The following is a 20,218-nucleotide window of genomic DNA, read 5'->3' as shown; positions in this document are numbered from 1 at the left end:
CTTTTTGTAACCTAGGCTCTTGAATGAAGAGCATTTTTCAGATTCCAATGGAAAACTCGGTGAGAGGGGAGGTATTTTGTAGGACTAGCGAGCAGGACTTTAGTTATAGCTTCTCCCTAGGCCTGGGCCTTACTGCTTCTTACTCATTCAGTAGGAGTATAATAAATGACCACTGAACTTGAATCAGCTGTTGTTTCATAAAGAAGGGAAAACTGAGGACAAGGAGGCATCTGGAGTGGCCTATTTCTATCCAAACACCATGCACTGGAAAACCCCACGGGCCCCTCCCTTTTCCTTTTCCTGTGGGAAAGGCCGTAAACCACCGTTACCAAGAACCATAGCTCAGGGGCTTTGGGCAATTGCTTGTTTGACCTGTTAGCTGAGGGATCTTGGACTCTCTGTCAACTTAATTAATTTGATATAAAAAGCAGTTAGTTCTCAGCACTCACATGGCCCATGCACTGTAACTCCAGTTCCAGTGGGATCTGACACCCTCCTCTGTCTTCCTCAGACACCAGGCAGATGGGTAGTGAGCCTACACATGCAAGGCAAAATACCCAGATAGATAAACAACAACAAAATCTTTGTGATGCCTATTACAGTCCTGATAGCAAGTATTTGATGTTAGTTAAGATGCCTTTAATTTAGCTGTAGCTTACATGTGATGGCTCCTTCCAATATGCAGGACCATTAATGCCCACTGTGCGAATTGGGTGTCTTTCTACCAGACCTCTCTAGACTGCTCTATACCTCTTTAATATTCTTTTTTCTTGAACAGTTCCCGTGGCTAGCCAGGCCATTACTTTTTCTACCCGCACCAGTCGTCACCTGCATGAACAGGTTTCTCAATTACTCTGGCTTCCCCCCATGGCAATTTCTGGCCACATGATTGCAATCATCTTTCTTGCCCCCAAGCTTCTTAACAGGCCTGAGCAAAACAGGCTTCTGTTAATGACTGCCTTGCTGTTTTTCTTTCCCAGATGTACTGCTACCATTTCTTTTCTATTCCCTAAGAAGATAAGACTTCATTTACTTTTTTTTTCTTGTGCGTCAATGCCCTGTGATGGTTTCTATCACAGCCTTTAAGTAGAAGAAAGATCATTCACAGAAGAAAGCTGAAGCTCTTCGTGGCCTAAGGACAGAGGGGAGCTGGTGAAGTTGGGAATATTCTCATTACCAGCCTACATAACCCCATCCCATTAAGCTTGTGAATCATTAGCTTATACTCATGTTGTGAAGGACTAGGAGCAGGGCCAGTGGGAAGTTCCCATAACTAACCTCTTCACCTGTGCTTCAGGGAATTGTTATACAACCGCTCTAACAAGTGTAGCCAAAATGAAAAATAAAAAGAAATGCGAACTTGTGGTTCCTTTGATTGTTTTCCTTTTGACCTTGGCTGTCAGGTAGCATCCCTGCTCTCCTTCCTTTCTATACCTCAGTGAAATAGAAACCAGGAATATTGGTACTTTGACTCACCAACATCAAGTTGTACATGGCTGAGGGGTGGGTTGGGCCATGACCATGGCTTCAAGAATGGAGAAGGCAGCAGAAGTCGATTTCATTCTAAAACACGTGGGTGTTTCACTAGGAAGTTTCTCTTTTTTCTGTTTGTTTTTGTTTTTGGCTTTTTTGAGACAGGGTTTCTCTGTGTAGCCTTGGCTGAGGTGGATGTGTTTTATAGATCAGTCTGTCCTCTAACTCACAGAGATCCACCTGCCTCTGCCTCCCCTAGTGTTGGGATTCTAGGTGTGTGCCACAATACACAACAGAACTTTCTCTGATTTAAGAGCCGAGATCATAGCATAGATATTTAATTCCAACCTCAAAGGCATAGAAAATTAGTAAAAGGATTAAACAGAAGGTTTTGTTGTTGTTGTTGTTGTTTTCTTTCCTTGAGACAGGGTTTCATGTCTGATCTCAAACTTTGTAGGTAGGTAAGGTGACCTTGACTTCTGATCCTGCCTTACCTTCCTGGTGGTGGGATTACAAACAAGTGCCCCCACTTCCCCTTTGTGCAGTGTTTTTGATCAAACTCAGAGATTTGTGCTAAACTCACGGAAGTTAAACAATACAGGAGGAAGGATTCAGGATGTATGGTTTATATGCCGTGTAGCTCATTACTACAATTGTGTGATCAATGGTTTAAGGCAACACAAGTATGTAGAAAGCTTAGCTGGGTCTATTGCTTGGACTTCTACAAGGCTTGGATCAAAACATCTGTATAGCAACATTCTTGCCTGAAGGCTGTCACGTCAGAGAACCCACTTGCAAGCTCTCGTAGGCAGAATGCATTTCTCAGTGGCTGTGCAATTAGTATAATCATGCTTCTAAAATATAATTACATAATTTCTCTCTTTCCTTTCCTCCCTCCAACCCTTCTCATGTACTCACTCCCACTGTCTCTCAAATTCTTGACCTCTCTCTCTTTGTTATATATATGTATATATAATATATACACACATATATGTATATATACACACACATATAATATAATAACACACACAGTCGTATGTGCATGGCACACACACAAAATTACTGCTCAGTCCATTTACTGTTACTTGTAAGTGCATGGTTTCAGGACTGACCACATGGTGATGGGCATCTGATAGTGGCTCATTGCTGGAGCAGATTATTTCTCCCTCTCTTGCCATTAGCATCATTCATGGTGCCTCAAATATACAGTGCCTACACTAGGCCTGAACAAGGACAACCCCAATAGACGCTTGCATGCAAATGGGAAGTCTCACAAGACCCCACTCTTAGACAAAGACCTACAGGCAACGAAGGAATGCTTATTTAAATAATTTTTATGCTTTATTATGATTATTATTATTTACAATTTATTCACTTTGTATCCTGGTTATAGCCCCCTCCCTCATCTCCTCCCTATACTACCCTCCTTCTCCCTTCCTCCTCTATCCCTCCTCCCTAGTCCACTGAGAGAGGAAGTCTTCCTTCCCTACTGTAGGAAGGCTCCTTGACCATAGGAGCCACACACGGAGACCAACAAATTAAAAAACAGGGCCCAGAGGCACTGCAGAGACTGATGCATCAACTGAAAACTATACATAGAGAGGACCTACACCCCCTGTCAGATGCAGCCCATAGACAGCTCAGTCTCTGTGTGGGTTCCCTAGAAAGAGGAGAAGAGACAGTCTCTGACATGAACTCGGTTGCAGGCTCTTTGATCACTTCTTCCTGGTGGGACTACCTAGCCAGACCACAGAAGAGGATCCAGGCAGTCCTGATGGGACCTGATAGGCTTCTTTAAATCTTAATGATGAGGAGGACAGAGACAGACACAGGAAGAGAGAAGCTTCAGTACATTACTCATGTGCCTGAAGTAATTCCTTGTATACGATCACATGCATTCTGTAACCTTTGTTACATTTTATAGTTCCGAGAACACATGCTCAAAGACAAGCAATTCCACTGAGGCATGACAATAGGAGTTAGGGGTCATGGAACATCCTGAATTCTTTTAAGTCTTTCCAGTTTCCTGGAAACATTTCTGTGGATATGCAAGAGAAAAGTTCAGATGTGGTGGTAGAGTGTCACCTTTAATCCTAGAACTTGGGAGGCAGAGACAGGAAGACCTTTGGATTTGAGTCAACCTGGTCTACTTAGTGAGTTCCAAGCCAGGACTACACAGTGAGACGCTGCTTCCAAAGATAAATAAAGCAAACAAACAAAACCCCCAAACAAACAACAGTAACAACAATCCAACCATAAACTCATACCAACAGATGAAAAGATAAATAAAATATCTTCCACATAAAGAAAGAATGTGTGAAGTTGTGCTGTAATATGGATGAAACTTGGAGACATAACACTCAGTAAAATAAATCAAAAATAAAAGGAAAACTGGTGAATGATTCCATCTACATGAAGTATATTTAACAGAGATTGAATATTCACTAGTGACTTACATGTTGAAGGGCTGGTTGCTGGCCTGTTTGCACTGTTAGGAGATTTACTGATCGAAGAAAGGTTTTGGAAACAGGTTCTTGGGTGAGATTGCCCTTTGCTCTACTTTCACAAGTTGAGCCTCTTTTCATGCTGATGTTCTGTCTCACCACAGGTCAAAAGCAGTGGAGATAACTGACCGTGAATGATGAAATCTCTGAAACCATGAGCCAAGATAAACTTTTCCTTCTTGTTCAATGATTACCATATATATATGTATACACACATACACACACACACACACACACACACACACACACACGCACACATATGGTGGTGGTTGTTGTTTTTAAGGAATTAGAAATATAACACAAAGTGCAGTATCAAAATTCAAGAGACTGAAGATACAGGGTTGACTTCAAGGAGGAACAGGAAGTGGTTGGTAGAGTTTACAGGAAGTGATCAGCGGAGTTCTTAATCGAAGCAGAATTGATAGAATGTGTAGGTATAAAGGCAGAAGTTTCTTAGGTGATATTGTCTCATGTGACTACAGGGGCTGCCTAGTCTAAATCTGTAGTGCTATCCAGCAGACTGAGGATCCTAAAGGGAGGTTACAATTCCAGTGTAAAGGCCAGTATGAAGACCAGAGCAAGCAGGTACTGAGGTTGAAACCCAAAGGCCATTTGCTAGGAAATGCTTCATCACATGGAAGAGGATAATTGCTTCTGTTCTTTTGGCTTTCAGAGTTTGAAATAGAAATAGAAATATATTTCAAAATATAAATAGACATCTTTACTGATTGCTGTGTTTGTCTGTTGTGTGACTTTTCATGGAAAGATGTGAACAAAATCTATTCACCTCAGATAGGGCACCAAGGACAGATACAAGAATCAATTCCACACAAGGCTAGCTTGATAAACCAATGGTTTATTGGGGTCACTTGCAGAAACCCGAATGAGAGGCAACTTAGAGGAACAAGAATAACTTTAAGAGAGCCATATCACCAAAAATCCCAACCCAGTATCGGTAAAGAAGATTCATGAAAACCAACTTTGAAACTCTCTGCTCAATTGAAGGCGTCCTCCACGGCAGTCTCCCTATACAATTGCAGCTGTTGATTGTGTTTATGACATTGCAAAGGGGGTCTTATGAATCTTATGACTTTGATCTTCCAGCACCGTGTAGCTACTATGTCTTAAGAACCACCCCCCCATCTGTAAGAAATATTTAAATCTAGAGGAAACAGTTGCACAGCAAAACCTCCATTCCCAAACGCTCTATCTAGGCACCAGGTGATCCAGATAAGGAAGGGAATAGAACGAACCGTCACAGGAGCTACTATTGAGAGCCTTTTCAGCTAGAAAAGATGGGAACATTGTGAAGACGGATTGTGGTGACAGCTGTACATCAATGAGAAAGTACTTAAAGGCACATCAAAGGAGCTAACCCAGCAGTCATTGCATAGTTCACATTTTGTGATATTAATGGTGTCTGAGATAAGTGAGTCACTGTAGAAATAAAATAAGTGTCCTTACCATTGTAGTGTGATTTCAGTGTTTATTAATTCATCATTATGAGAAAGTTCCTGGGATCCCACTGAATCTCAGTGAAAGTAAAAGTGAAAAGATCACTTGGGAAACTGAGGAATGTATTCAATAAGGCCCTGCCTTTTCTCCCCATTTAAGAAACAGTGGTTGGGAGTAGGTAAGAGGGGGCATTGGTTTTATAAAACTCTGATCTTTGATAAGGTTGTGTTGGCTCTGTGTTTGGGCTGTTTTGTGAACTGTGTGAAAGACAAGAACTTTAAATCGCAAATAAGTTGTTTTTAGCTTGTGCTAGATATCCTACATAAGAAGAGGGAAAGCACAAGGCTTGGCATGAAGGGTGGATATGGAATCCTGCATACACTGTCAATATTGGTGGGCTTTTCTGTGTAACTTCCTATTATCTTACCCTAGTTATCTTCTTTTTATCTATCCCCATTCCCCCTCCACTTTTCCTCTCAGTGATTTAAAATAAAATTATGCTATCGGAGAGAACTGTACACACAAACTCCAGGAAATATGTTTAGTAGGTAGGGATTCCTTATGCAAAAACACATGCAAGGGCTGGACCCGAGTTAGGATCTTTGGAACTCATTTAAAGCCCGTCTGGTAACGCACCTGTCTGCAATCTCAGTACTCCTGCTGTGAGATGGAAGACAGAGATTGGAGGGAATCTGGAATCTGGCAGGTCATAGCCCGGAGCACACATCAGCAAACAGGAGAACTTCAAATAAACAGTGGGAGGCCAGGACCCACCAACACCTGGGTTATCCTCTGACTTTCACATGCACCTGTGTAACGCACTCATGCAAGCAAACATGTACACACACACACACACACACATTAAAAAGTATGAGACATATCTTTTCATAATGGAAAACAGGTGATTCTATCTATGGACAGATATGGGTATAAAAAGCTCAGGAAGCATGACTCAGACTAAAACATATTATTTCCTGGTCAACTTAACTATCCTGAATATTACAATTAATATTAGTTTTAACTGTCATTTCTAAGTTCTATGTTTCAACTACAAAACTTGTCATTTTTCACAGTATCTCTTAAGTTCTTCTTGAAACATTACCTGCCCCACGTGCTGGATTAGAGGTTATGTCACTATACCTGGCTATTGAAATATCAAATACACATTATACTCAAGTTATAGACAGACATAGAGATTCAATATAAGTATTTCTCCAAGATGACAGACCCAAAGAAAGGTCCAAAAACTTTATCTATTTCATGCTGCTGTTTAAAGCCACTGCACGCAAGACTGTCCCTACTGAGCCCAGTGCCCAAGGCACCATACCTAGAAATGGAAATCTTACATGGTTTATGTTATATTTCTAAGTGCCGACTAAAACCATTAAGAGTGAAATGTACTACTTATAAAAAGACACCGTATAGCCACAATCCACCTTGGTGAATCAGCAAACAGATGAATGTGGACAACAAAGTTAAATCACCCGGTGCAGACACATTCCTTTCTACGAACCTAGCTTGAAGTAAGTGCTTCTTTGAGCTTTGAGCCCTTATCTGATATGTCTGCAGAGTCTTTCCTATAATTGTCTTGGACAGTGCACTTTTCCCTGCTGTCTGTTTCGTAGTGAGAGGTCATGAAACACGACTGGAATTACCACTGTCCCCACCCACAGTAGACACAACCTAAGAATTCCTGTTAGCCAACTTTCCAAAATGAAGCAAAGCTTCCCCTCCTTCTGCGACGATTGAGTCATCCTCTGCTAGATAAGTGCGGCTATTTAAGCTGCAGCAGAGGCTCACCCACCGGCAGTTGCTTGAGCTCCTTGACTGCTTCGGTTTTGCATCCTTGGCATGAATTTGGAAATTACTTTTGATGACAAGATGAAGCCTGCGAATGACCAGCCTGATCAGAAGTCGTTTGTCAGGAAGGGTAAAGGTACCAGGGATGGGTGGGTTCTTATAGAGACAGAATGCCAAGCCTAGCTCAGAAGTATAAATTAAATGTACTGGAGAATGAAGCTAGAAATTAAAAAAAAAAATCAAATATCAGGACATACAAGAGAACAATACCATCTACAAGAAGAATGCAAGATAACTAGCTGCTACTACCTCTTTAGCACAAGCTATTCTTTGTGTTACAGCTTTAAATTAATGACTTCTCCAGACCTATACACTTAAGGCTTCAGGAGTAGTGCTGATGTTATCTGCCTTCTACAGAAAGCTAGCCCAGAATCAGGAGGTTTCATAAAGTCACCCAGTTTAATTGATTCACATACAGTAGAGCCAGCACCATACCAGATTCCCAATTATGAAGAATCCCGTTGGTGAAAGAGAGCATTCACTCAGAGCACACAGTGACTATTTTTAAAGGTGTTGTTGAAATACTGCAAAAGTCTGAAGTGCTTTGTGAATTATCTAAAGCAAATTCAGGATATTTAGTATGGCCGAGTATACATTAGACTTTATTGTCTATTGACACTTTAAAAATTATAATTTATGTTTCAATACAGTAAGTTGAACCACTTAAGTTTAATTGATAAGATTAATTCTGTAGAAAAGTACAATAAAATGTCTATTATTTTATAAAATTAAGAGCAAAAAGGCTGGGCAGTTGTGGCACACTGCCTTTGATCCCAGCACTTGGAAGGTAGAGGCAGGTCAGCCTGCTCTACAGAGTAAGTTCCAGGACAGCCAGGGCTACCCAGAGAAACCATGTTTCAGAGAAAAAAAAAAAAAAAGGAACAAAACATAAAAAGAGGAAGAACAACAGTCTGTGTGTCTGTAAACAAGACGAGGATCTTTCAATGTGTAGATTAAGGGTGAGTGCTTCGTGATCTAAGATTTGAGCTGCTAAAGAAGCTCAGAGTTAGCAGCTGCTGAACTCCTTCGGTGTGAAGAAGTGCTGGTGCTTAGTAGTAGATGTAGGAGCTAATGCCAGTTGTTGACTTGTTCAACCATTCATTCATTTTTTTTGTGTGTGAAATAAATATTGCTTGCCTGACTTTCGCCATAAATATGTTTAGATCACTTACCTACTGTGAATGGTGTAAATTAGGCCCTAAAGCCAGTGAGTACATCTTTATCGATTGACTAAAGGTTGTTTTTGTGACTAGAAAGCCACGCTGGGTGATAATTAGACCCATAATCTCTTTCTGCCACCGAGATGAGAAGAAGGAGCCTTGTAGATAAGAGGATCTTGTGTCTTCCTTCCACATGGTAGCTCATGGCATTGGTGTTTCATTTAAGAGTTGTGGGCATACATGTGAGATGAATACTGGGGTGGAGGAAGGAATTTCTACACACAGATACATGATGCCAGGTGCCAGGATAAGGCAACTGCTTGTAAGAAACATTACTGTGTTCTATTGTCTGTGAGCTCACCACAAGTACAGAGACATATCACTCGGCCAAGAGAATGAGCTGCACTTTTCCCTGTTATAATTTCTATCGTTTTGTTCTTTATCAAAGAACAAAAGATTCTGACAAAAAAAAAGAGTCTGACAAAGATTATTAACACCTGAGAACTCTGAATATTTTTGACTGTTTATTGACTTGAACCCTTAACACATTCACATGGAAAGCTTGGTAGTATAACACTCCAAGTATTGTGGCTTATGAGCATTAGATTAAAGATATGTTTGGAGCCAGATGTGGTGCTGCATGCCGGATACTGCAGCCGGATACGAGGGAGCCTGAGGCAAGAGGACTCACCCGTCTGAGACCAGCCTGGGCTATTTAGTGAGTTCCAGGGCAGCCTGGGCTATTTAGTGAGTTCCAGGGCGGCCTGGGCTACAAAGTAAACATTGTCTCAAGCAAGAACAATATAAAAGCCAAAGACCTATGGTTTAAGTTTTATTACATGTTTGTTCTCAAGCTAGTGGCCGAAGCTTTCAGTTTCTTTTCTAAGAAAACAGGAAAATATGAGTGTTTTGTTTATGTTACAAGGAAAGGAAACCACGTTGTGTGTGTTTCCCTCTTGGAGCTGTAAGGCCTGCGGTTATTCAATGCTGGGACACGTAACTGGACAGTCACATGTCTGAGGGCTACCTGACTTGCTTTTACAAATAAGGCGACTTTTCCTCTGGGGATGAATAGCCACACCTAACATAGCTGCAAGGCGGCTATTATTATAAGCCAAGTGCTTATCAAGGTTTTATTTCTAGTTTCCTTTGGTCAATAACTCCAGTTCCAAGAGGTAATTTTAGTGGAATAAAAATTGAATGGTATGATATTAGGCATAGACTTTCTTGAGGAAATATTTTGCTTGACGTATCACATTTGTTTGGATAATGTTGCTTATGCATACCTGTGTATATGTGTATGGAAACATCAGCCTTTCTGCATAGTAGATGAAATTGGTAGGCTGCGTTGAGCATTATACACAGAGTAGATGAAGTACAAGCTTCAGGATCAAGTATTCAATCCCAGCTGTTGTTGTTGTTATTATTATTTTGATGTGAGACCATGAGCAGTTTACTTCAGTTCCACGTAAAACCATCCATTGTTCACCTGCACAGCTGCAGAGCCTGTGGGATGGGGGAGGGGCAGAGGGGCACAGCCCCCAGAGCAAGCACAGACAGGATCCAGAGCCCAGCTTGATGACCTGTCTCTATCTTTCCCAATCTTCTGCTTCTCCTTCCCTGCAGGTCTCCGTTTGCTTTCCTCCCCATGGTGGTGTCCTGCTGCCGTGACGCTGGTGGTGCTTTGCCTGGTGTTGTCAGTGACCCTCATTACACAGCACACGCAATGTAAGTGTGGAAAGAGGGAGCTGGAGGTGGGCAGTGAGGGCTTTGAACACAGCTCGTAACAGCTCAGATCAGACTCCACGTTTGGAGCCATTTTAGGCTAAACACTTTGAGACTAAGCCAAGCATTGAATAGGTATTTTGTGTTCATCCCTCCTCTAGAGACGGGGATGGGAGAGAGATTATTCACAGTAGAAAGTTTTTTTTTTTTATTTTTCTTCATAATTTCATGGAGGCCTGTTTACGTCCTAGAGTAATTTGGTAATCACTTGAAGTTTCTAATACAGAGGGTCGTCTGAGCAATGCAAGAGCAAAAGAAATCCCATTTAGTTTTGTTTTGACTGATCTGATTAAATGTTAAGCATCATGGTGGTCTCCTTAAAAATCAGTAAAACACCGACAGCAAAATGCACTTTGAGTTTATAACATGTAGGAAAGAGGAGATAATGAGAAGGAAAAAGAAGGGATGAGGGTAAGGACCAGAGTGAGCTAAGAAGGAAAGCTAATATTTTCCATGCAGCAGCCTGCATGAGCAGGTTCAGGTCCGCATTATTCCGCCAGCCAGGGTCCAAGAATTAGGCTTCAGAAGCACCATTCGCTTCCCACATGTCACTTCTTAAAATTTTATGTGGCCACTCGAAGCCTCTCCTAATGATGGGGGCAGCAGTTGGAAAAAATATTCCTTTGAGGTGTTGATCACCATCCAGCACGCTTAGATTTAGCCTAGAGGCAGCAGAATGGCAGCTGCTTGCACTGGAACAGAGCCGAGTTTCTCTCGAAGAGTTCTTCAGCTCTGCTCGGTCACACTCAACATTTCATTTCATCTCCCCACTCCTAAACCGTTCTATGGCTAAAGCAACATTTACGTTTAAGGCCACTCTGCAGAAATTTACGAATATTCTGTGGGCGGTTGCCTCAAAAAAAGAAAGCAAACGTCAGAGTTCCTAAACAAAATTAGGAAGCCTGGCCTTGTAGACGGTGTGGGAGGAGCTTCAGACATACTAAGCTGAATAAAAGTCTAATGGCAATTCCTTCTATGAGTCAGAGTCAAGGGGAGAGTTGATTGCTATAGACTGCCAATATTTTATTTACTACATTATACTATTTCTAACCTTATTATTTCTTTAATTTTTTTATTTTGCATTTTTATTTTCTGAGAGTATACATGAGTATAATGCATTTTGATCAAACACATCCCCCTTTTCTTCCCCTTCAAGTCTCCCCTGCAACCCCACTTTGCTTCTTTATTTCCTGTGCTCTGTTTTTATTGTTAAATCCACTGAGTCCACTTAAATCTGCCTGTGTGCTCATGGTACAGGGCCATCGGCTGGAGCAGAGGTAGCCTCCCTGGGGTCACATCCATGAAGAAAATTCTCCCTTTCCAGTAGCCATCAGTTGCAAATAGCTTGTCAACTAGAGGTGAATCCACGGCCATCCTTTGTCTTTACCTTATTTATTTATTTATTTATTTATTTATTTATTTATCTTTGGAAACTCAATGTAGAACCCAGACCCAGTCCTCTGTCACTGAGCGACATCCCCTCACCCATCACCCCTCTGAACTACATCCCTACCTCTCATCCCTCTGACACTGAATTTCTAAATTACCATTCTTCATCTCTATTTTTAATTTGTATGTAAATCTCAACAAAACACTGAACTGTGGCAATTTTTTAATTCAGAAATATCTGCATGATTGCTAATAAAAATTACAATAAAATGGTAATTGCAAAACTACAGTTGAATAACTTCTAATCCCATAAACCCAGGGCATTTCCCAGAAGTCTTTGAAGCATATTTATTCCTCCATAATTGTTCAAGTTAATAAAACATTTTGTCAACACTCTTCTATTGACAAGATAGGTTATTTGAGTCTGTGTTTTAATTTCCTGGACATCCAGTGACAGCTTTGTAACAGAATTGAGGCTGAGTCTTAATTCTCTATGGTATAGTTCTTCAGGTATCTGACCTCCTAAAGCAATACCAGGAAAACCTTACTCAGCAAGATCATATCCTGGAGGGGCAAATATCAGCCCAGCAGAAGGCAGAAAACACTTCACAGGAGGTGAAGAGGGAACTGAAGGAAATGATAGACACCCTCACCCAGAAGCTGAATAAGAAAGCCAAAGAGCAGGAGGAGCTTCTGCTGCAGAACCAGAACCTCCAGGAAGCCCTGCAGAGAGCAGCCAACTCTTCAGGTACAGGAGAAACAGTGTACCTTTAACAGCTATAAATTGTGTGGGATTCAACCTGTGTAGGGATGATGAAGAGCTCCCTCTCACAATTGTCAGAGATGAGCAGTGGGGCAGACACAGAACTCACACGCCCCCTTCTGGCAAATATGCTAGCTGTTGTGTTCCATTCCTTCTAATGTTAGATATAACCAATTAGTAGAAACCCCATATGAAATCTTTGATCATAGCGTTTCAAGAAGAGCCTGGTAAAAATATCATAATACTGAAATATCACGTGGAAAAAGAGGCTAGTGTTTTTCAATTTGAGGAAGTATTTATCTGTCCTACTCACAGATAAGATATGGTTTACTTGGAAGCTAAGGAGATTCAGGACCTTCACATGAATAGATCTTTACATTTAGCACAAGAATTGGTAGACTTAATCTTTGGCTATGCAAATATACTGATTAAAATGGAAGGCTCCATGTAGGCCCCCATATCCTGAACAAGCATGTCTAGAGAGCCCACAGAGGAACATTTCCTCAATTCGTTCATCCCCCTCATGTTTGAGGGGGTATGTGCTACAGCAGCTGCATTGGGTTCCCAAGAGGAACAGAACCAACAGGATGACTTTACATTAAAAGGAGATTTATTAGATTGGTTTACATAATATGTCGGAGGAGTCTAACAATGGCTATAGATGGGTGGAGAATTTGGGAGTTGATCAGTAGGTAAGGCTGGGTGTCTCAGCTGTCCCTGTCTGGCACTGAAGGTCTGGAATATCCCTGAAGAGCTCCTGATCTTCAAGGTATTTTTGAAGCCAGAGAAGTTGATTTTCATATCAAGAAAGGAGTGCAGCCATGAACTTGCCCACAGAGTGAATGCACACAGGCCCACAGCAAAATTTCCTTCTTCCTTTTTGTCTTTGTGATGCTTCAGGAAGGGACCATCCATAGTTAGGGGAGGTCTTCCTACTTCATATAATCTGATTATGAAAGTCCTTCACAGGCATGCCCAGCAGTCTGGCTTTTAGTCCAAACCAAGGTTTATCAACAAACATTAAACACATACTCAACATTAGGTTCAAATTCCTGACTTCTTGATCTGTGAAATGAAGACAGTTAATGAAGTCTATCTCTGAATTTCACATGGATAAGTGAGTTCAGATATGCAAAGAAGTTCCAAGAGTTTGAGTACTTCATAAATGATATTTGTGTTCGTTAATTTTTGTATGCAATAGTAGATATCGCCCTATGCTATATAACATTTTAATGTACACAAAAAGGAATGTAGTTGATTTTAATACGACCCAAATAGGCATGCCCTTTTCACTTTGCCATAATACATCAAGGTGTCTAGTTCATTTCTTTAGTTTATTAAGACATGACTTGAGCACATTTACATGCTAGGATAGAGCTTGGTATATTGTAAGCAAAGTTGTACCTACCTCCTGCTTTAGACTGCTGTCTGCCTTTTCTGCTTCACTTCTGCTCTTATTATTCCAGAATCTTCCTGTTTTATCCTTTATGTACATATTTTCATTTTCTGTATTTGTTTGTTAGTTTGTTTTAGATAGAATCTCACTGTGTAGCCCAGGTTTTCCTGGGGACTCATTATTTAGGCTACATTTGCCTTGAACTTCTAAAAACCCCCTTTCCTTAGTCTCCTGAGTGCTGGAATTGCAGTCAAGAACCACATTATTAGGCCTACATTTTTCTATGTGATGAAACTTGTGTCTATAAAATAAATTATCAGGTGTGTTTTTGCCACAGTGAAAAGTGAAATTATAAAGTAACTCATCTTAAGGAATTTCTTCCCACTTTGTCACACTGTAGAGGAGGCGCAGAGGGAACTGAAGGAAATGATAGACACCCTCACCTGGAAGCTGAATGAGAAAGCCAAAGAGCAGGAGGAACTTCTGCTGCAGAACCAGAACCTCCAGGAAGCCCTGCAGAGAGCAGCCAACTCTTCAGGTACAGGGGAGGAGCAGTGCAGAGGAGTGGTGGGAGATCTGCTCAGTCTTCATCAGGTTTCACAAAGCCACCGCACCACACATATGCCAAGCACTCAGAGTGCCCTACAGGCTCTCAGTGAGTGCCATTTCCAGCCTAGCCTGGAGCAAGCCTTGCAGGCACTGGCATTGTTGGAGCTCTCCTTTCTCTTGGCCTTAAAGTTTTCTTCCTTCTTTCTTTCACAGTCTAGCTTTGAGGTCTGTATTGAAGGTGTCCCATGGTCACCTCTTGCCACAGATGTGCTATTGTTCCCATCAAATGCACTTTAGTCACTGGTTTCCCTCTCCTTGGGAGTCTTCCTGTCCTTGCACTTCTTTACCTCAGCTCCCTTGGTAGCTTCCTTCTGCCCCTGTTTCTGAAAGGGGGACTACATCTGTCTAAGTCCAGCCGGTGGAGGTCAGCTGACTGAAGACTTAGGCAGATACTTGAGGCTGAACAAAAGTAAGAGGTCAGCAAGTGGTGTATACAGGAATTGAGATGACTTGATCGGTCTAAAGGGATTCAGAATCTAGGAGGCAGAAAAAGAGTAGATTATGTTGTCAACTTGTGTGTGATAGAGAATGCAGTTACATTTCTTCACGATTGAGTTTTTCTGCAGTGCAATCAGTGAGGTCAGTGCTTCTCACTGCAGAGTTCTGTGTGCAAATTCTCTTTCACTATGATGTCTCTTCTTAGGAAGTGCACAAATGAGGCCTCTGTTGTCAGGATTCACAATTAAATGCCACTCAAAAGCAAATTTCTTCAACTTGTTGCTTCTGTGGCTAACAGGTTTACTGTGCAATTTCTTTATGTACATATTATAAAATAATGATATAAATAGCCATTAGTTCATTGAATAGAGAAAAATATTGAGAGCAGAGTAGAGTTTAACAATAATGAGGTTAACTGGTTTGATGCAAAGTTAATCGGTTTATAAGTCTTTCAGGTCCAGCATTGTCAGGCATGCATTTAATCCTTACTGAGAGAGGCAGGTAGGTCTCTAAGTTCAAGGCCAGCCTCATCTACATAGGGAGTACTCAGGGCTACAATACTGCATTCTCCAGAAAACAAGCTTGTCCAAAAGAACATGAGCCACTGTGCAATGGTTAAATTTTCTAGCATGTATGTGTTTAAAGAAGGAAAAAGATGCAGCTGGAATTAAGTGTAGTGAAATACTTCACTTAACCATCACATCTGAAATATTAATTTAACATGAGCCATTATGACAGTATCAAAGAGCTAATCTGCATGGTTCTGTCCAAGTTTTCCAAAGCACAGGGGTTCCCTAAGCACAAGCACAGGTGCCTGCAAACTCACTGCATTTCAGGATCCACATTGGTGACTGTACTGGGTAGCACACGGATAAAAGAAGGAGATGATGTAGTCAGGATGAATTCCATTATTCAGAGAAATGAAGTTTTTAAATACATGTCTAACTTTGTTATAATAAAATAGCCAACAGATATCCATTTCCCTTCCTTCCTTCCTTCCTTCCTTCCTTCCTTCCTTCCTTCCTTCCTTCCTTCCTTCCTTTCTTTTCTTTCTTTCTTAATTTCTTTCTTTTTCCAGACAGGGTTTCTCTGTGTGTAGCCGTTGCTGTCCTGGAACTCACTTTGTAGGCAAGGCTAGCCTCGAACACACAGAGATCCGCCTGCCCTTGCCTCCCATGTGCTGGAGACTAAAGGTGTGCACAGCCACACTCAGCTGACATCTATTTCTTTAAGTCTCATTTTCATCATTTCAAACATAACTTTAAAAAAAAGTTCAAACTTAAATACCAACCTATGTCTCCTAGAGGAGAAATTAAATACTAAATGCAAAGTCAGCCTAGTTTACTAAAATCAGAATGCTTCATCTCTTTTTATTCAAATATTATTTGAAGAATACGCACACACACATGCATGCACACACACACACACACACACACACATAAAGGGAAGGGATAGAAACTGAGACTCCTCTCATCTTTGTAGTAATAAAGGGGAGGGGAACCATAATCAGTATATATTGTATGAAAAAAAAATCTATTTTCAATAAAATACATGTGTGCACACACATAGAGAGAAATAAGGGTTGGAAAGATGACTCAGTGATTAAGAGCACTGGCTACTTTTCTACAGAACCTACATTGGGTTTTCAGCACCCACACAATAGCTTATTACTGTTTGCAACTCCAATTCCTATGGATCTGATGCCCTCTTCTGGCCTCTGTGACCATGGCATGTTCATGGTGCACATACAAAATAAAAATAAAATGTAAAAATTATTTTTAATAGGGAAATAAAGACTCTGGCCATTCCAGTGTCTGTAGAACTGGAAATCATTCTAAAGTAGAAATGAAGAAATGCTTTTACTCAGAGCTTGCCCATTCTTTGTTAACACTTCCTAGGTCCTTGTCCAGAAGACTGGATCTGGCACAAAGAAAACTGTTACCTGTTCCCTGGGCCCTTTAACTGGGCAAGAAGCCGTGAGAACTGCCTGTCTTTGGATGCCCATTTGATGCAAATTAATAGCACAGATGATCTGGTGAGTTGTTTGTGGTCATAGTTTGCTGGATAATGGTTTAGTATAAAAATGAATCAGGCTTGGGAGTTTGGGGGAGTGTCTCCATTAGGGTTTTATTGCCTAGGAATAGATGCCACCACCTAGGAATAGATGCCACCACAACAACAACTCTTCTAAAGGAAAGTCTCTAGTTGGGGCCTGTGTACAGTTTCAGAGGTTTAGTCCACTATCGGTTTGTGGGAAGCATGGCAACACACAGGCAGACTGGAGAGGAGCTTAGCATTCTGCATCTGGATCTGCAGACGCCAGGAAGAGAGAGTGACCCTGGGCTTGGCTTGAACTTCTGAAACCTCAAAGCCCACGCTCTGTTACACAATTCCTCCAACAGGGCACACCCCCAATAAGGCCACTGCCTGAAAGTAAGTCCATGAGAGCCATTTTTTATTCAAACCACCACAGGGAGGAACACTTGTTGAGAGAGAAAAGAGCTGTTTTTCCTCTGACTGCGTGCTTGGCCTTGAGTATGTAATCTCCATAGTCTTCCATAAACATTTTCATTAAACCACCAAGGGTTGTTGAAGAAGATCTTTTTGCTGTTCAGTTTGATGAATCTAAAATTCAGAGTGGTGTCTTTCCACAGAACTTCATCTTACAAGCAACCTCCCATTCTAGCTCCCCGTTCTGGATAGGATTGCATCGGAAGAAACCCAACCAGCCATGGCTGTGGGACAATGGCTCTCCCTTGCGTCTTCACTTGTAAGTCCACTACTCCTCTTGGGGGCTATTGTGAGCATTCTATTCCTGTCCGGACCTGCTCTGAAGTCACTGTTACATTCCACCTATATCCTCTACTTGTCAGAATGAAGAGTGTGAAATCCATACAAATCACATGAGGGTGTGCCCTTTTCTCCTTCAGATCTTGCTGTCCTTTTCTTTAACATTTCTGGTGATTTCCAGCTTTGAGGCAAGGTCGATTTCTAACACAAAGACAATGTGTGTAATTTTTTTTTTTTTCTTTTCTCTCCACCAACAGCTTTAGGATCAGGGGTGTTTCTTTCCAGACGCATCCGTCAGCCACCTGTGCATACCTTCAACAAGGGACCGTGTTTGCTGAAAGCTGCGGTTTATCTGCATTCAGCATATGCCAGAAGAAGGCAAATTTATCGCTAATGCGGTGAATCTAAAGATTTTGGAGAAGAGCCAAAGACCTTTGACTGTCCTTCCAAAATTTAAGCTAATCGTTCTTGAGTATAAAACATGCTGACGCTGACAGCGTCAGTTACCTGTTAGTACAGCCCACCTCAGCAGAGACAAGAACCCGAAGCAAAAACTCTTTGCCATCTTTGTGCCACAAGTTGTGAGTTCAGTCGTTTATCCATACACATGGGCCTTGCCCCTCCCAAGTTTCCCAACCAACCTGCAATCCTTCTTCCCTTTCCTGTTTTGAACGATGATGCCTGCCTGACCCGGAGAATGCTTTCTGCTCAGTCTCCTCTACCTCAATGTGCCTTCTGGAGCTGCATGGCAGACAGAATGTAAAGACCTGCTGAAGTGCAGGAAGGGGCTCGGAGAAATGCCTGAGGAAAAGCACGCAGAGAAACCGACGAGGGGGAAGCTACACTGCAAACAGGAACTCATGTTCTCCAAAATCCTATGGCTTGTTCTCCGAGACTGTGGCCCCTCTCCAGACTGCACCATTTACACAATGACGTTTTTTATTTTAATTTTATTTGATGTTTATGGATGGTTTGACTACATGTATGTCTTTGCACCACATAAGTGCCCAGTGCCACTGGAGGTCAGAAAGGAGCATAAGATTTTCTGGAAATGGAATTACAGATGGTTGTGGGCTGCTGCTATGTAAGTGGTAGGAATTCAAATCGGTGTCCCCTGGAAAGACAGCCAGTGCTCCAAACCACAGCTGTCTCTCCAGTCCCTGTGATCAATTCTTGCAGCAGTTATTTCTTTATCTTTTCTCTAACAAAACAAATAAACACACAAAGACAGTGTTGTAATGCTAGCCCTTTAAAACAGTATTTGTTAGAGCCATAGAATATATGGCTCCAAAGCAAAAACAGAATTTTCTCCCTTCAACTACATACCCTTTGTAGTCACCTCTCCTAGACCCTGCCATGCTGTGCGATGGTTCAGACACATACACGACCAAGATGGAGGAAAGTCGGCTGCAGAACAAGTTCTCAGGGCAATGTGAGCTGAAATGAAAACACTGGAACAGACAGACTTAGAAACTTCTGTTCTTGGAGCCGCCACTCTCCACACACTTCACAGACTCTTCCCCTTCAAAGGAAGCTTTCCATTGTTCTAGGGATAATAGCAGTTCTATGTGTGTGTGTGTGTGTGTGTGTGTGTGTGTGTGTTCGTATGCTAGATACATTCTTGGGAAGATGAGACATTGGTGGTTTTGTGTGTAATGAACTTGTCATAAACCAAATTTGTAAGTGTTTTTCATGGTCCGCTGTGGTGATCATATCACCACTGCCAAGATGATGAACAAATCTGTCATTCTGCCCCTTCCCAATGCCTCCTCCCTAGAACAAACACCAATCTTCTTTCAGTTTACATTTCAGAGAGTTTATCTATATCTATATATCTATACCTATCTATCTATGTATCTATTCATACATACATACATATATATATAAATATATATATTTTTTAAGACAGCGTCTCATATGTAGCTCTGGCTAGCCTATAACTCACTACATAGACCAGGCTGGCCTCTAACACACAGAGATCCTCCTGCCTCTGACCCCAAGTTATGTAATTCCACACATGGCTAGTACAGTTTATGTGAATGGAATTACATAATATGTTCTTTTTTCTCTGGTCCAACTTCTTCCACTTGGTGCAATTATTTTGGTACTCATATATCTCCAACTCAGAGTTTGTATTAGTTCCTCATTTTTTCTAAATTTTGAGCATTCCCCTGTGGGTACACATTGGCAGTTGTTTATCCGTGTACCTGCTGATGCCATTTGGGTTGTTTGGGTTCAGGGACACCTACAAATAAAGCTATTATGAATGTCTGAGGACAAGTCTCTCTCTAAACCCAGGATCTGGTTTCTCAGGTAAGCACCTATGAATGTGATCATGTAGTATGTGAATATATGCTTAGTGATCTGAGAAACTGCTAAATGTTTTCCCAAAGTTAAGGCACTTTGCATTCCCACAGGCATGTGGGCATGAACCAGTTTCTTTCCATCTGCACCACAATTTGGTGTGGTCAGTATCACTATTTTAACCAATCTTTTTAAAAATCTCAATTATTTATTTATTAAATTAAAATAGTTAATTAATTAATCTACTTTATATCCCTATTCCAGTTTCCCCTCCCTCCTCTTCTCCCAGTCT

The 20,218-nt window shown here is 41.4% G+C and overlaps 1 protein-coding gene across 3 annotated transcripts; it reads left to right on the top strand.

The window, feature by feature from the left end:
• The first annotated feature begins 7,211 nt into the window (after positions 1-7,211).
• Positions 7,212-19,896, top strand: Olr1 (oxidized low density lipoprotein receptor 1). 3 transcript variants are annotated; one of them, XM_021655297.2, is made up of 7 exons: positions 7,212-7,362; positions 10,079-10,180; positions 12,129-12,374; positions 14,186-14,323; positions 16,731-16,867; positions 17,487-17,602; positions 17,880-19,896. In XM_021655297.2, the coding sequence occupies exons 1-7, from the start codon at positions 7,284-7,286 to the stop codon at positions 18,022-18,024; spliced, it is 963 nt and encodes a 320-aa protein (XP_021510972.1). In that variant the 5' UTR covers positions 7,212-7,283; the 3' UTR covers positions 18,025-19,896. The 3 variants fall into 3 exon arrangements, with proteins under 3 accessions (XP_021510972.1, XP_021510971.1, XP_060240269.1); XM_021655296.2 differs by having other exon boundaries at positions 7,213-7,368; XM_060384286.1 differs by having other exon boundaries at positions 7,213-7,368; positions 17,519-17,602; positions 17,880-18,016.
• The last annotated feature ends 322 nt before the right edge of the window (positions 19,897-20,218 follow it).

Source organism: Meriones unguiculatus, chromosome 5 (genome assembly GCF_030254825.1).
Source record: "Meriones unguiculatus strain TT.TT164.6M chromosome 5, Bangor_MerUng_6.1, whole genome shotgun sequence".
Taxonomy (NCBI): domain Eukaryota; kingdom Metazoa; phylum Chordata; class Mammalia; order Rodentia; family Muridae; genus Meriones; species Meriones unguiculatus.
Note: the sequence above shows the minus strand (reverse complement) of the source record. Positions and strands in the feature narration are given on the sequence as shown.

Excerpts from the sequence above, each read along its gene's own strand:
- Olr1 (XM_021655296.2), top strand. The coding sequence starts at position 7,284 with ATGAATTTGGAAATTACTTTTGATGACAAGATGAAGCCTGCGAATGAC. Across the intron at positions 12,375-14,185 it reads GAGAGCAGCCAACTCTTCAG|AGGAGGCGCAGAGGGAACTG; the intron begins GTACAGGAGAAA and ends GTCACACTGTAG. Across the intron at positions 14,324-16,730 it reads GAGAGCAGCCAACTCTTCAG|GTCCTTGTCCAGAAGACTGG; the intron begins GTACAGGGGAGG and ends AACACTTCCTAG.